Source organism: Bubalus kerabau, chromosome 16 (assembly GCF_029407905.1).
Source record: "Bubalus kerabau isolate K-KA32 ecotype Philippines breed swamp buffalo chromosome 16, PCC_UOA_SB_1v2, whole genome shotgun sequence".
Taxonomy (NCBI): Eukaryota; Metazoa; Chordata; class Mammalia; order Artiodactyla; family Bovidae; genus Bubalus; species Bubalus kerabau.
The window spans coordinates 22,254,696-22,269,244 of record NC_073639.1 but is presented as its reverse complement, the minus strand read 5'-3'; the positions used below and the strand labels follow the sequence as shown (position 1 = coordinate 22,269,244).

General features: G+C 43.4%; 1 protein-coding gene and 1 long non-coding RNA gene across 5 annotated transcripts in view; one reads left to right on the top strand and one right to left on the bottom strand.

The window, feature by feature from the left end:
• The window catches only part of SETD7 (SET domain containing 7, histone lysine methyltransferase), a 55,386-nt gene that overhangs the window by 13,667 nt on the left and 27,170 nt on the right, over nucleotides 1-14,549 (bottom strand). For both annotated transcript variants that reach the window (XM_055550521.1, XM_055550522.1), the window contains exons 4-6: nucleotides 13,780-13,981; nucleotides 8,594-8,783; nucleotides 2,266-2,347 (exon numbers count right to left, since the gene is read on the bottom strand). In XM_055550521.1, the coding sequence (XP_055406496.1) occupies nucleotides 2,266-2,347; nucleotides 8,594-8,783; nucleotides 13,780-13,981 (474 nt within the window). The remainder of the gene's footprint in view (nucleotides 1-2,265; nucleotides 2,348-8,593; nucleotides 8,784-13,779; nucleotides 13,982-14,549) is intronic.
• Nucleotides 11,924-13,692, top strand: LOC129630155 (uncharacterized). 3 transcript variants are annotated; one of them, XR_008703565.1, is made up of 3 exons: nucleotides 11,924-12,061; nucleotides 12,543-12,665; nucleotides 13,554-13,692. It is a non-coding gene; the product is annotated as an uncharacterized LOC129630155 (long non-coding RNA). The 3 variants fall into 3 exon arrangements; XR_008703564.1 differs by lacking the exon at nucleotides 11,924-12,061 and adding an exon at nucleotides 12,141-12,314; XR_008703566.1 differs by lacking the exon at nucleotides 11,924-12,061 and adding an exon at nucleotides 12,281-12,409.

The window sequence follows — 14,549 nt, the reverse complement described above, 5'->3', positions numbered from 1 at the left end:
AATTAATAAAAGATACTCAATAAGTACTTCCCAACAAAGGAGTTTGTAACAAATTAGCTAACTCTGGCCCAAGGATCAAGTCTGGCTGTTGTCTGTTTTTGTAAATAAAGTTTTATTGGGACACACCCACACCTATTTGTTCAGTATTGTCTATGACTGCTTTGGGGTTACAAAGGCTGACTTGAGTAGCTGCTGTAGAAACTCACAAAGCCTAAAATATTGACCACGTGGTCCTTTACAAAACAGGTTTGCCAAGTGCTGGTTTTAAGAAGATAGAACTCATGATTATAGAACAAGATTTATTAAGAGAGTGAGGGCGTGCATGTTAAGTCGCTCAGTTGTGTCTGACTTTTCATGACCCCAAGGACTGTAGCCTGCCAGGCTCCCCTGTCCACAGGATTTCCCAGGTAAGAATAGTAGACTGGGTTGCCATTTCCTTTTCTAGAGGATCTTCCCGATCCAGGAATCAAACTCACATCTCCTATGGCTCCTGAATTGGCAGGCAGATTCTTTACCCCTGCACCACCTGAAGTGAAGTGAAGTGAAGTGGCTCAGTCGTGTCCAACTCTTTGCGACCTCATGGACTGTAGCCTACAGGCTCCTCCGTCCATGGAATTTTCCAAGCAAGAATACTGGAGTGGGTTGCCATTTCCTTCTCCAGGAGATCTTCCCAACCCAGGGACTGAACCTGGGTCTCCCGCATTGCAGGCAGATGCTTTACCATCTGAGCCACCAGGGAAGTCCCTATTAGGAGAATACATGCCCCAATCACATAATTTCAGTTATTCCAGCCCCTGTGGTGGATAAAAAGTCTGGTGGAAATGGTCATTTGGGATTTCTGTTATATAGATCTTCTGCTTATTTGATGGGCTGGAAGGCTGAATTACTGCTTCCACCTCCTGACTCTCTCCCTGGGACAGAGTCATTCTGATTCTTGGTCATGTGACTGCCCTTCAGCTTGCATGGAGGATAACGTCCCTGCCCAACTGACTTGTTCCTGGCTGTGTGATCTGCTTTGCCACTAGGCAGAAGTGACTGCAAAGCTAGGTCTCGGGTGTTAAGAAGCATGGCAAGTTTCTGCCAGCTTCCTTGAGCTTCCATTCATCTCCACAAGGAAAAGATGCCCCAGGGGGCTGTTGTTTGCTTAGCCTGAGTCTTGGAATGAAGGCTTGTGAGACAGACCGGAACCCAACTTGAAACCTGGAGCACAGCCTAGTCCAGCTGGGCCGAGTGGAACCCAGTTGAAAGTGGCTGAGCCTCAGCCAATCTACAGAAGTATGAGTGCAAAAGAAAATATTTGCTTTCATAAATCGCTGGTAGTCTGAGGCTACTTTTATGTGGCATTATCACAATGACAGTAACAAAAAAAAAGACAGATACATATGGTTAGGGGACTGTTGTGTTTGGGGGCTAACAAAGACCAAATTTTTCTCTCTGCAAACAGGCCAGAGCCTCATCTCAAGAAAGGGGACATTCATTCATTGTGACACTGTAGTGTCAGCCCCGTAAGTTAAACCAGGGAAGAGGCCTTTTCTCAGATGCGGACAGAAGAGAAATGGAAGCCATGATTACAGAGTGAGGCCAAGAGAAAGTCAACTGCAGATGGCGCTCTTACCCACAAACAGGCCAGTAACTGGGGGATACGAACCCCAGTCAAGAGACCAGAGAAAGCCATTCCAGGAATCCAGAGCTAGAATTTAGCTAGGATGTCAAATGGAATGGGGCTTGACACTCTGGAATGGAGCTTATAGAATCAGAAACCTGTAATTTGTAAGCTGGAATGTTTTTATGCTTCTTACATTTTATTTACTCCTGTCTTCCCTTAGTGAATAAAGAAATTATCTTGTGCTCCAGACCCTCTCAGCTGGGCTAAGTAAAGCAGCAGACATCTGGTCCTGCCTCGACTAGAGCTTTCAAGAGTGTGAAATGCTCCTGAGGGGCTAATAGAGGCTGCCATGCCAAGGGCCCCAAGAAAGCGGACACCTGGGCAGGGTATAACGGGCTGCCTGACCCAACTGCTGTCCCTTTGTAGAAGCTTCATTCTGGGACCGACACACAGGCTATTCTGTGCTTTATGGGCAGAGAAACTCTCTTACAGGGACAGATGCTGTATGACCATAAAAACGCTCTTTCTCAGAATATACATTTTTTTTCTGTTAGGGAACTCAGCCTGACTAGAGGGCCACCAAGGAGCAATAATTCCCACCACAAGAGTTATTTAATCTCACATAAATGATGTCATTAAAACCACAAGGGAACAATTACCTCTCTGATTCATATGGGTCTGGAAGAAGAGCATTGGTAGAAATGCAAGATGAAGTTGACTTATCAAAGTGGTACACCGAACCTAAAAAGCAAACAAAAATTTCAGTATAGGCCCAGAGTTAGGGAAGTGCATCAAAAACATTTCTCTCATCAATGGGACCAGCATAAGTTAAATAATGCAAAATGTTACTCAAGTTAAACCAACTAGAATGAAATTCTTCAGTATAAATGGAGAGCTTTTTTTAATAATACTTTTTCCATGATAAGAAAGTTTACTTATTCTGAGTGTGCAAACACAATAAAATTTTTAGCTTCATTCTCCATCATATTCATTATGCGTCTCTTGTGACTATAATAACATTCATTATTTTTAAGAGAATTTATTAGTGAATACATAAATCCTAACCCATTTTGTCACCTAGTAAAAGATACACATATGGGGTTTCTTTCTTTTGCTGAATATCCAAGTGGAAAAAATACAGAGAGACACTTAGGAAAAAGTTAATCTAAAGTAACAATTTTTTATTACTCCTGAGATGCTTTCACTATGTTCAGGAATATAATAATGAAGTTGGATACCATGTTGCAAAGCATAATTTACTTTCACTCTTTCATTCTTTAAATATCTGGAATTACATGAGTGACCTACATCTAAGCATCATCCAACCCATTGGTAGAACTCACGTTATACTTCTAAGATCATTCCTGATTTGAGAATCGTAAGTATAACAAATATGGTCATAACATCAAATATTCTTATACTAGGGGATTAAAATCTGATGGTTCATTTGTTGAACTTTGTGATGTTGAATTGAGTTGCTAAAAGATATTTTTAGGTTATTATTGAATACAGCAATTGGGTGCTTAGTAGAGGGCATGGGTACCAGGTGATAATGTTAATTCTAATTAAAATAGGTGCTCGGATGAAATAGTTGCTGGCTGGCTAGATAACATGCTTCTTACAAGCAGGTTTGCACTGGTAATTACAGACTGCTGTGCAAAATATAAATGGTTAGTTTTCTGATTTGCTCTGGAGTTTTGTTATCAGGTCTTCACAGCCATCAGGAATATCTCCTAAAATTCCATTTTTGCTTTTGATTCACATTTTTCTTTACTCACATGATTTAAAAGCTGCTTGTGTAACTAAAAATTTTAATCGAGAAAAGGCTTTGTCATGAAAACTTGAGATCTCTCTCTGGTTGGATAAGATTGGATAATAGTTTTAAATTTTCCTTGTGGTTTTTTTTCACACTAGACACAGTCTGTAGAATCCAACCACCCACCCTTGGCAATTGTCTCCTTCACTAAAAATAAACATTCAGCCTCACTAGAATTAAGGAGAACAGACTGCTTTTGATAAAGCATTAACAAAGTCATCTTATTTCTATTAAAGTGGTTCAGAAACCAATTAGTAATTTATTTCAGAAATGAAGGCACACAGCCACTCTAGAATTAACATTGCTGCTAAGCTGCTAAGTCGCTTCAGTCGTGTCCGACCCTGTGCCACCCCATAGACGGCAGCCCACCAGGCTCCCCCGTCCCTGGGATTCTCCAGGCAAGAACACTGGAGTGGGTTGCCATTTCCTTCTCCAATGCATGAAAGTGAAAAGTGAAAATGAAGTCGCTCAGTCGTGTCCGACCCTTAGCGACCCCATGGACTGCAGCCTACCAGGCTCCTCCGTCCATGGGATTTTCCAGGCAAGAGTACTGGAGTGGGGTCCCATTGCCTTCTCCGAGACTTAACATTACTTCTCTGCAAAGAATTAGCCTCCAAGAACCCTCCCAGAGCACGAGGAAGACATAAGGTGTTCCAAAGGCTAATAAGTAAAGAAACAAGTTTACACCTGAAAAGTCAACATTTTAGGCACTAAGGCATCATAAATTATCCATTAAGCAGTTCCTAAGTAGTTACCAATGGTTACCAGGTCCTCTTTCTTTCTTTCTAATACAATCAAAACCCAAATTAATGTCTCAGACTAAAAGTCTGAGATCAGTCCATGTCTCAATCCAGATCAGTCCACGTCACAGACCATTTGAGTATTTTCAAGAGAGAGAATTTAATACAGGGAATTGGTTACACAGAAGATAGAAGAGCTGAGAAGCCAAAGGCGGCAATGAAGAGCTCAGAAACTGTCAAGAGCAGAAAGCTATAACCCTGAGTCATAGAAGCAGTGTTAGTCACTCAGTCGTGTTCGACACTTTGTGACCCCATGGACTGTAGCCTGGCAGGCTCCTCTGTCCATGAAATTCTCCAGGCAAGAATACTGGAGTGGGTTGCCATGCCCTTCTTCAGGGGATCTTCCCCACCCAGGGATCAAACCCAGGTCTCCTGCACTGGCAGGCAGATTCTTTACCGTCTGAGCCACAGAGACATTCCTGGACCTCTGGAGCTGGGGGAGTCCAGGGAAGCTGGATCCAAGGGGAACCGTCCTGCTAGGTAGTGGAATCAGGAGACAAGCCCCTGCTGGGGACTCTACGGGACACACCAAGGGCTTCTCCCTGCTCCTGTCCCTGGTCTGTGGCCAAGCCCAGACAGAAACTGGAGGCATGGAGCCTGGGAAATGTACCAGGCAAGGGGCAGACACCCCCACCTGCAGTAAAGCAGGGCAGGGAAGGCTGAGAACCAGCACACAAGCGATTAAAGGAAGTTCAAATAAGAAAAAAAAAAAACCCCCAAAAACCCACATTCCCCAACCAAACATTTCTGTGGAATAGACATCCTATTGTGCACAAATTCTCCTAAGAGCTCCCATCTCCTTTCCTTAGACTAAAACTTTCCTCACAAATGTGCTAAGTACCAATTACACATAAAACACCACGTTGGGGGCTGTGCAGATACAAGCAGGAGTCGTGTCATATCTCTTCCTGCTTTCAATGAGTCAACGTGTCTTCTCCAACACTGACCGTCCCTCCCTCTGCTCCCTTAGACAGGCTGAAGGCACCCTCTCCACCCTCTATTCCCCTGTCATTGGTACTATGACCTGGGTCTGCAATTCATCCATTCAGTTGACAAACGTTACTTCTAAGAGGGGAGCCAAGCCATAAGGATGGAACAGGCAAGGATTTCCCTTGCAGTCCAGTGGTTGGGACTCTGCACTTCCACTGCCGAGGGCCCAGGTTCAACCCCTGGTTGGGGAACTAAGATCCTGCAAGCTGCATGGCACGGCCAAAAAAAAAACAAACTAATAAGGACCTATTGCATATCGCAGGGAACTCTACTCAATACTCTAATGGCCTATATGGCAAAACAATCTAAAAACGCGTGGATATATGTGTGGGCATAACTGATTCACTTTATTGTACACCTGAACCTAACACAACATTGTAAATCAACTATACTCCGATAAACATTTAAAGAATTAAATTTAGAAAATGCAACTTCAATTGAATCGTCCTGAAGGGGGCCTGACAACCTGCATTTCTAGGAAACATTCAAGTGATGCTGATAATTGCACTAAAAAAGAGACGGAATAGGCATTAGCCAGGGCATGGAATTGCTACGTAAAGAGGCGAAGAAGAAATGAGGAGAGAAGAAACTCCAGGCAGAGGCACAAGGAACCTCCGCAAGAAGCATGGAGAGAGAGAAGCAGTTTGTTGATCCAAGAGCACAGAGAGTCAGGAGAAGGCAGTCAGGAGGGTTTTAGGTGAGACCCTTGCGTTCTGTTTGCTCCTCCACCAACCATTGGGCCAGAAGCCACATGACCCCAAAAGCCCTCATCTGTCAGCCAGTCAGTGGCGCAGTACTTGCAAATGGAAGAGGAAGGAGACAGAAACAAAAGGGGCGGAACACAGAGCAAAGACCGGGCCTGGTTCCTCCCAGCCACCCAGAGCAACTATGTCTTCTGACCCCTTTGAGACCCAAATTGTTCAACCCAGCCTTAAAAGAACTGAGGCCTGCTGGAATCTTGCCAATAGATCCACCCCTCCTTTTCTGGTCTTAAGTGAGTTTGAAGAGGGTGCTTGCTATTTGCATCCAGGAGTTCTAAGAAAAACCATAATTCCCCTGAGACTGATCACTCTCACTTTCCAAAATGCGTTTCATACTTATACCAAGAAGAGTGTAATAACCACAGTAACTTCCCTGATGGGGCCTTATGGTAGGTGCCAATATCTGTATTTTATAAGGAAGAAACAGGTTCTAAAAGGATAAGTAACCTGCCCCCCAAGCCACAATACAGTAAATGCTGGAGCCAAGACTCCAAAGAGGTGACTCTCAAGTTCAAGACTCTTGCTGCCAGAAGTGTTGCCATTTTTGAAGTTTTAAAATCTGCATCACCAACTGGGATCTCCCCCTGGCTGGAGTCTCCTCATTTCTAAACATTGTAATTACTGTCTGCTATTGAAATGGACATGAAGAGTGCAGATATTAGAGTTTAAAGTTCAAAGATTACCTTTACACTTAAAAAAAAACCAAACACTTCATTGTGGAATGACTTAAAATTTACAGAAAAGTTGCAAACATGGTACAGAGAGCTCCCGATGCCCCTCACTGTTAATTTCTCCTGTTAATTTCTTATGTTACATGGTACATTTGTCCAAATTAAGAAACCCACATAGCGTTACTATTGAGTGAACTCCAGACTTTATTCAGACTTCACCAGTTTTTCCACGAATGTCCTTTTTCTGTTCCAGGATCCAATCCAGATTCCCATACTGCATTTAAAATGCCTCAGTTTTTAACTTAAAAAAACAAAAACGGAGACATTTATAACAACTCAAGTTGGAGCTAAATGTAAAGTGCTAGGTTTCTTATTTTTGGACAACCACCCTTTGGAGAATCTCCTTCCAATCCACAGAGCTAAATATTATCTAGGCCTAGCAATGCCTAGATGCACTATCTTTTCTACTTGATTCTTCTTATACCTTAACTTAGATTGGAAATACATATATGTCGGGAAGATCCCCTGGAGAAGGAAATAGCAACCCACTCCAGTATTCTTGCCTGGAAAATCCCATGGACAGAGGAGTCCGGTGGGCTACAGTCCATGGGGTCGCAAAGAATCAGACACGACTGAGCACTTGACTTTCACTTTCATACATTGTTTTCTCAGGAATCAGACCAATTTAGCTTTCTTAATATTGTGCCACTCAGAATACAAAACCTTGATTTTTTTTCTTTGTATATTTTCCAGATTTTCTACAGTAAATAATTTTGTAATAAGGAAAAAAGTTTGGTGCCATCCTGTACTTAAGGAAACAGGACTTTTTCTAACATGGAGACCAACAGGCTCATTTGTGCGTGGAGTATGTCCTCCAAGAAGATGCTAGACTTTCCCCTCCCACCGCTCGCATCGCTCGGCATGTGAGATCTTAGCCAATCAGGGGCTGAACCCATGCTCGCTGCAGTGGAGGCCCCGCGTCTTAACCACAGACCACCAGGAAAGTCTCAATGTTAGACTTTGAAGAGAGCCCGGGTGCCAATGTGCATTTATCTTCCCCAATCGGAACTCAGGTTGATTCAGCATTACAACTTGGAGATCTACCTAATTTGATTCTTTATCAATTAACTCATTAAACTGTAGGGTTGTTCCCCACCCCGAGATATAATATTTAAAATGGATTAAATTACTGCTGTCATTTCTTCACTCCTTCTGTGCGTTAGAATTATACAGCTATGCCCTTGCCAGGTGATTTTCAGTATCTGCTACTAAAGTGCCTGGTGTAGGTCTCACTGATGCTTGGCCTGGCCGTGTGACTTGCTTTGACCAATGACAAGTGGGTGAAAGGGGCTTTGTGTCAGTTACACACTGAGGCTTCAAGAGGCATCGCAGGTGTCTGCTCATGCTCTGGCTTCCTGTGGTCACCTGAGAAAACCGACTGACAGGGCCCGGAATTAAGACACAGCACAGGCTCTGAGGTGACCAGGGCTTCCCTAGCGTTAGAGAATGGTGGTTCCGTGCTAAAGAATCTGCCTGCCAATCAGTAGGAGACGATGGTTTGATTCCTGGGTTGGGAAGATCCCCTGGAGAAGGGAATGGCTACTGACTCCAGTATTCTTGCCTGGGAAATCCCATGGACAGAAGGGCCTGGTTGGACTTCAGTCCATGGGGTTGCAAAGAGTTGGACATGCCTTAGCGACCAAACCACCATCGCCACCACCGAGCTGACTAGAAGCCTCGAGTCCCACCTGGCCTGGCCACGCCCCACCAGTTGAATACAGCTGCTTATCAGACCTGTGTTTGCTGTTGTAAACCACTGAGATGCTGAGGTGTCTCCTAAGTGGCCAAGCTGATACACCAGACAAGACAAGGAAATAAACTTCTCCCCAATAAGCCCTGACAACCTGTTTTGGAATTAAAGCAACCCATCCAAAGCAGATTCAACTTACTTCCAGGCATCAGTTCGAAGTGAGGCCTGCCTTCTTCAGTGGACAGAAGAGTAGCCAGCTTCCCTTCTATCATCTCTCCATCGATGAATTTTCCATACAGGGCCGTCCTTTCATCAGGGTACACATAGGCTATCTTCTCTCCTGTCATCTCCCCATCTTCATTTACTTCTCCTACAAGGCTGCCTCCATCCTGATGGGAGAAACCCAAAACCAGAAAATATTATATTATAGTATTTATCTATATGACATGACTAGTATTCTTGGGCTTCCCTGGTGGCTTAGCTGGTAAAGAATCTGCCTGCAATGCGGGAGACCTGAGTTTGATCCCTGGGTTAGGAAGATCCCCTGGAGAGCGGCTACCCACTCCAGTATTCTGGCCTGGAGAATTCCACGGACTGTATAGGCCATGGGGTCCCAAAGAGTCAGACACGACTGAGCGGCTCTTACTCACTCATATGACACGAGTTCAAGATATTTCTCTTGTGCATGCCCACTGTTAGTAGCACTAATATGGATCATAACAGTTTAAGAACTCAGCTTTTCACATGAGCATGAACAGCATGAGGCATATCATCCCTCCCCACCCAGTCTCCTATAGGCTATATGCACAGGGAGCGTATAAACCTGATTTACAGAGTCAGAGATGGAGCTGTACTTTATAATCCTGGACAAGTTACTGATTCTAACTTGGTTTCTTACCTAAGAAACAAACATGCTGTATTTGTGTGTGCACGTGTATTCAGTCCCTTCGGTCGTGTCTGACTCTTTGCGACCCCATGGACTGTCGCCCACCAGGCTCCTCTGTCCCTGGGATTCTCCAGGCAAGAATACTGGACTGGGTTGCTATGCCCTCCTCCAGCTCTTTCCTGCCCAGGGACGGAACCTATGTCTCCTGCGTTGCAGGCGGATTCTTTACTCACTGAGCCACCCATTTGTAATATGTCATAAACACTGAAAGGAAATGTAACAAGGGTTTCTCTGGGCCAATATCAAATGTGATGAGGATCTGTAGCAAAACAGTCTTACTCACTATGCTTAGAAATTCGCTTTTCAAATATTGAATTCTGAATTTCTGGTCTATTAAGAAAATCTTTAGTCCAAAGATACTTAAGAATTAGTTCAATGTACATGAGTAGAGAGTTGTCTGTGTTTTCTAAGGAATAAACAAAAGAACTTTGAGATACTGTCTTTCTGAGAGTCCTATACCATGGCTTTTTATTTTTTTGAGCTAGAATGCAAAGTGAAAAAGAACAACTAAATTCTGCTCCTTTGCCCATCACTTCTCTCTTCCCACTCTTCTTTATTTACTGCTCCCTTCTGCCTCCTTCCAGGAGAGGAGCCAGCTGTGCTTCCTGTTTTACTGTCACTTGCTTCATTCCCAAGGGTCCTTAAATGCTTTAGGGCAGAGGCTATCATAGAATTCTCTATCCTGGTACCAGTGTTAGGGACACAGGAGGTGATATAAATACTTTGTAAATTGCATTGGGACATTAAAAATAAACCAATAGTTAATTATTATTAAATATTATTAAATTATATAAATAAATATTATTATATATTATTAAATAAAAAGAATTAATTAAAAAAAATAGAATCTAGGGTATAAGATATGTTTCCTTTTTTTCCTTCCCATCTAGGAGGTCCTCATGGTATAAATAGAAATCTAAGACCTTTGTGGGTTTGACCTAAGACTAGTAAGGCCATGACATCTTCTAAAAGCTTGGCTATTTCCTCAACTGAAAGGTTCTAGAAGTAGCTACTCAGAGTCAGTGATGTGGGATGACTTCTGAGTGATTTCAAATGCTGTTTACTGAGAGAGAGCAGGAAGAAATAACCACCAGGTATAGGATCTCCACAGTTCACTGTAGTCTAATTGCTCTTTGGAGAAAAAAGAAGTTATAAATTTAAAAATGAATCACAGAACTTCCATAGAAAGCAAAATACTTGGAAGCATTTTTCCCAGATAGAGAGGACATTGCTACTGCTGCTAAGTCGCTTCAGTCGTGTCCGACTCTGTGTGACCCCATAGACGGCAGCCCACCAGGCTCCCCCGTCCCTGGGATTTTCCAGGCAAGAACACTGGAGTGGGTTGCCATTTCCTTCTCCAATGCATGAAAGTGAAAAGTGAAAGTGAAGTTCCTCAGTCGTGTCCGACCCTCAGCGACCCCATGGACTGCAGCCTACCAGGCTCCTCAGTCCATGGGATTTTCCAGGCAAGAGTACTGGAGTGGGGTGCCATTGCCTTCTCCGAGAGAGGACATTAGGGATGTATTACTGCTCTTCCTCCTCCCTGAGTTAATTCTTAATAACCCAGCCTGAATAGAGATGTATTTTCTGCAAGATCTGCCTTCAGACTTGCAGTGATGAAGACAGCTGAGTGGTGTTAGAGCACATGTGCTCCTCACACACTGTAACTAATTAAGCCATCAAGATTACTATTTATTCAGCATTCTGTCTTTCTAGGGTCTCAGGTTTTCTTCCCCCTTACGTGCTTTAAACTTCGTTTTGAGGGCAAGTGATTTTATTTGTCCAGAACAATAAAGCAGAGATTCTTCTTTTATTTTAGAAAGGAGTTGGTGGTTTTAGTTGCTAAGTCATGTCCGACTTCATGACCCCATGGACTGTAGCCCTCCAGGCTCCTCTGTCCATGGGATTCTCCAGGCAAGAATACTGGAGTGGAATGCCATTTCCTTCTCCAGGGGATCTTCCTCACCCATGGATTGAACTCAGGTCTCCTGCATTGCTGCAGGCAGATTCTTTACCAACTGAGCTACCAGGGAAAGAAATATGAGTTTTTAATGAAAACTCTCCATCACTGTTCCAAGGTAAACTTTTGAAAGAAATAAACTACCCTTAGCAGCAGCAGCAGCACCCTTAGAATGAGCTTACAAATCCTGTATGGAGGATCATTATTTTTTGCCTCGCTTTGTTCCTACTTTGACCTCAAGTCACAAAACACTTCCTTGTTGGCTGTACTGGGGGAGCAAAGGGAAAGCTGCTCCCCTCTCTCCTCTGCTCAGTGGCTCCCCCTATGGGAAGAGGAATCCTTCACTTGATCGGTGAGAAGGCAGAATCTGACACCCATCTCTACCAGGTTGGGGTTAACAGGATAAAGACTGCTGTCACATGTTCTGCATTTTCACTCACCTGTTCTGAGAACTGGCAGCACCCATGGGCTGCACCTGCTCTCCTCTCACCCTCTCTTCTCCTTGGGGACGCTCCCCCAGGCAGCCCTACTCCCCAAGGGAAACCTGCAGCTTTCTAGCTGCTCTGTGGGCACCTGGCCCATCTGTTTAGTTCAGAGGGGCAGAAGTAGAAACCCATGACACCTCTGCATTCTAACTCTGCCATAATGAAGTCCTGATCCCTGACACCTATGTCCATTTCTTAATTGCTCAGTTGAGTCTGACTCTTTGTGACCTTATGGGCTGTAGCCCTTTGGGCTCCTCTGTCTATGGAATTCTCCAGGTAAGAATACTGCAGTGGGTTGCCATACCCAGGGACCGAATCCGGATCTCCTGCATTGCAGGCAGACCCTTTACTGTCTGACCCATCAGGGAAGCCCACTTCTTAATTGATTCTCAACCTGGAGATCAGAGCAGTGGGATGTGATCACCAGCCTCACGCCTGGCCCCAATGCCAACAGATACTATATACAAAATGTCATCAACCAAGTTAATTTTGACAGCTTGTAACTCCCCAGTGCTTCTTCCTTTCTAAGGTGGAGTCCTCTCTTGGTGTTTAAAAGGACACTAATTCAAGCTGAAGGCTAAAATGCAGCTGCGCATTTTAGGTTTCAAACTGCAACTACATTGAGTGAGTCAGGTCCATTCACCTCAGTGCATCTTTGATCTCCTCTAGGGACTTAAATTGATCATAGTTACAAGTAAAATTACAAGTAGTGGGAGAATCTTGTAATCAATTGCATTTCCCTCATTTCAACCCCCAGGAGGAATGCCACTTTCCCTGACTTCAAGATTCACTGTGCTATGGGCAGCTCCCTAGCATGGGGCAGTAGGAAGCTTATCCTGCCTAGTGACGAAGCAATAGAAGTTTCAGGCTTCCTAATCTGGTAAGGACCTCCACCTCTTCTCCCTCTGTAACAGAAACTTCTGAGCTACTGCAGATCCTACCAAGAGAATGTGTAAATGCTTTAATAATTATTTTAAAAAATGTTTCACAGTTTTTTTATTTGGCTAGAGTATAACTTATTTTTCAGCAACAATAATGTGTAAGTAGATTTTCCTGGTATTACTTTTCTTGTTACACATATAATAGAGACTTTGTTTTTATTGATACTTTTAAATCATAAAAGGAAAGGATTAAGACTAAGAAAAAACATACTTTGACTTAAGCTCCGGACAAAATAAAATATTAGATAAAATATTTTTGCAGGTCTATTTTCTGAAACATTTTCTGGAAACTCACTAAGAACAGATGGGGTATTTGAAATGCAAACAAAAATTACAGCATTAATTCCCAGCCATGGGTTTTTGCTGCATCTTTCTGCTCTAGTCAACTCCAGAAAGATCATAAAATGTTATCAAATATTCAAAGGCTAGTTAATTTTAATCACCTTGATTTAAGCTATATAAACCAAAAAATGGGGAGGGGGATTGGAAAGTCAAGTAACAATAGTGTAATAAGTCCAAAAAGATGTGAAATTGTTGGAATCATTCTTACATATGAGAGAATAAAATTAATTGCAACAATGAAACATTCCAACATTCTTTCTATATCCCAAAGAAATATTTTTTAAAATCAATGTATTTTTGTTTTTATTGGTGGTACAATCAAGCCAGTTTGTCTCAGTTTGGTTTTCTTTTAATTTTTTAAAAGATATTTACCGTGGGATCAAACCCAGGCCCCCTGAATTGGGAGCATGGAGTCTTGGCCACTTGACCACCAGGGAAGTCTCCTTCACTTTGTTTTAATTGTGACTACTCATTTCTTTCCAAAGCCACCCTGAAGAGGAATTTACAGCAGATCGGAGGACAATTTAAGTCAACTGTTTCACAGTGAGAGGACAACCCCCCTAAGTTGTTGGCTTCAGCTACTGGCTCTCAAGTTTTCACAGTCCCACGTTTTCTAACATAGAGAATACATTTTATTCTTCATTGGGAAGACTCAAAGCCTTGTCTTAAAACATGCTATTTTTCAGCAAAATGAGCAGTGACAAGACTTACTGGGTAGTATATCCAGCACACTCCATGCCGAATGTTATCTTTGTATTGTCCCTTGAAGATCAGCCTCCCGTCTGTGTCGTACTCCTGGGCCGGTCCATTCAGCTCTCCGTCTACATACGTGCCCTGGAGAACTCCTCCATCCTCGTAAGTGTAAACTCCCTGGCCCTGCAGGGCATCGTCCACATAATATCCCTCCAGGGTGCTGTGAGAGAAGGGAGAACAGAAGAGGAGAGTGAGACCGCGACTCCACTCTCCTAAAAGAAAGGACCGTATCATGCCCACCTCTGTTCCAATGCCCACCTGTACTCAATATATCCTCCTGAGTTCTCTGAGACTGCTAGGGAAAAATACTCCTGAGATATGAGTAGGATTAGAAACAGAGGAAGATTTAATTCCTAATCTCCTAGCTCCTATTAAATCCAGTTTCTCTACTGAAAGAAATACAAGAGAAAGAAACCACAAGTGGAAACAGAATAAGCCTCATCTAAGTTATGTTTCCTGGGGCTTCCCTGGGGGCTCAGATGGTAAAGAATCCGCCTGCAATGCAGGAGACACGGGTTTGATCCCTGGGTTGGGAAGATCTGCTGGAGGAATGCATGGCAACCCACTCCAGTATTCTTGCCTGGAGAATCCCCTTGGACAGAGGAGCCTGGTGAGCTACAGTTCATGGGGTCACAAAGAATTGGATACAACTGAGTGACTAAGCACACATTTCCAAGGCTAGATGCTGACCAATACCAGGCAACAGAAATGCTGGTGTTACCCCTTCC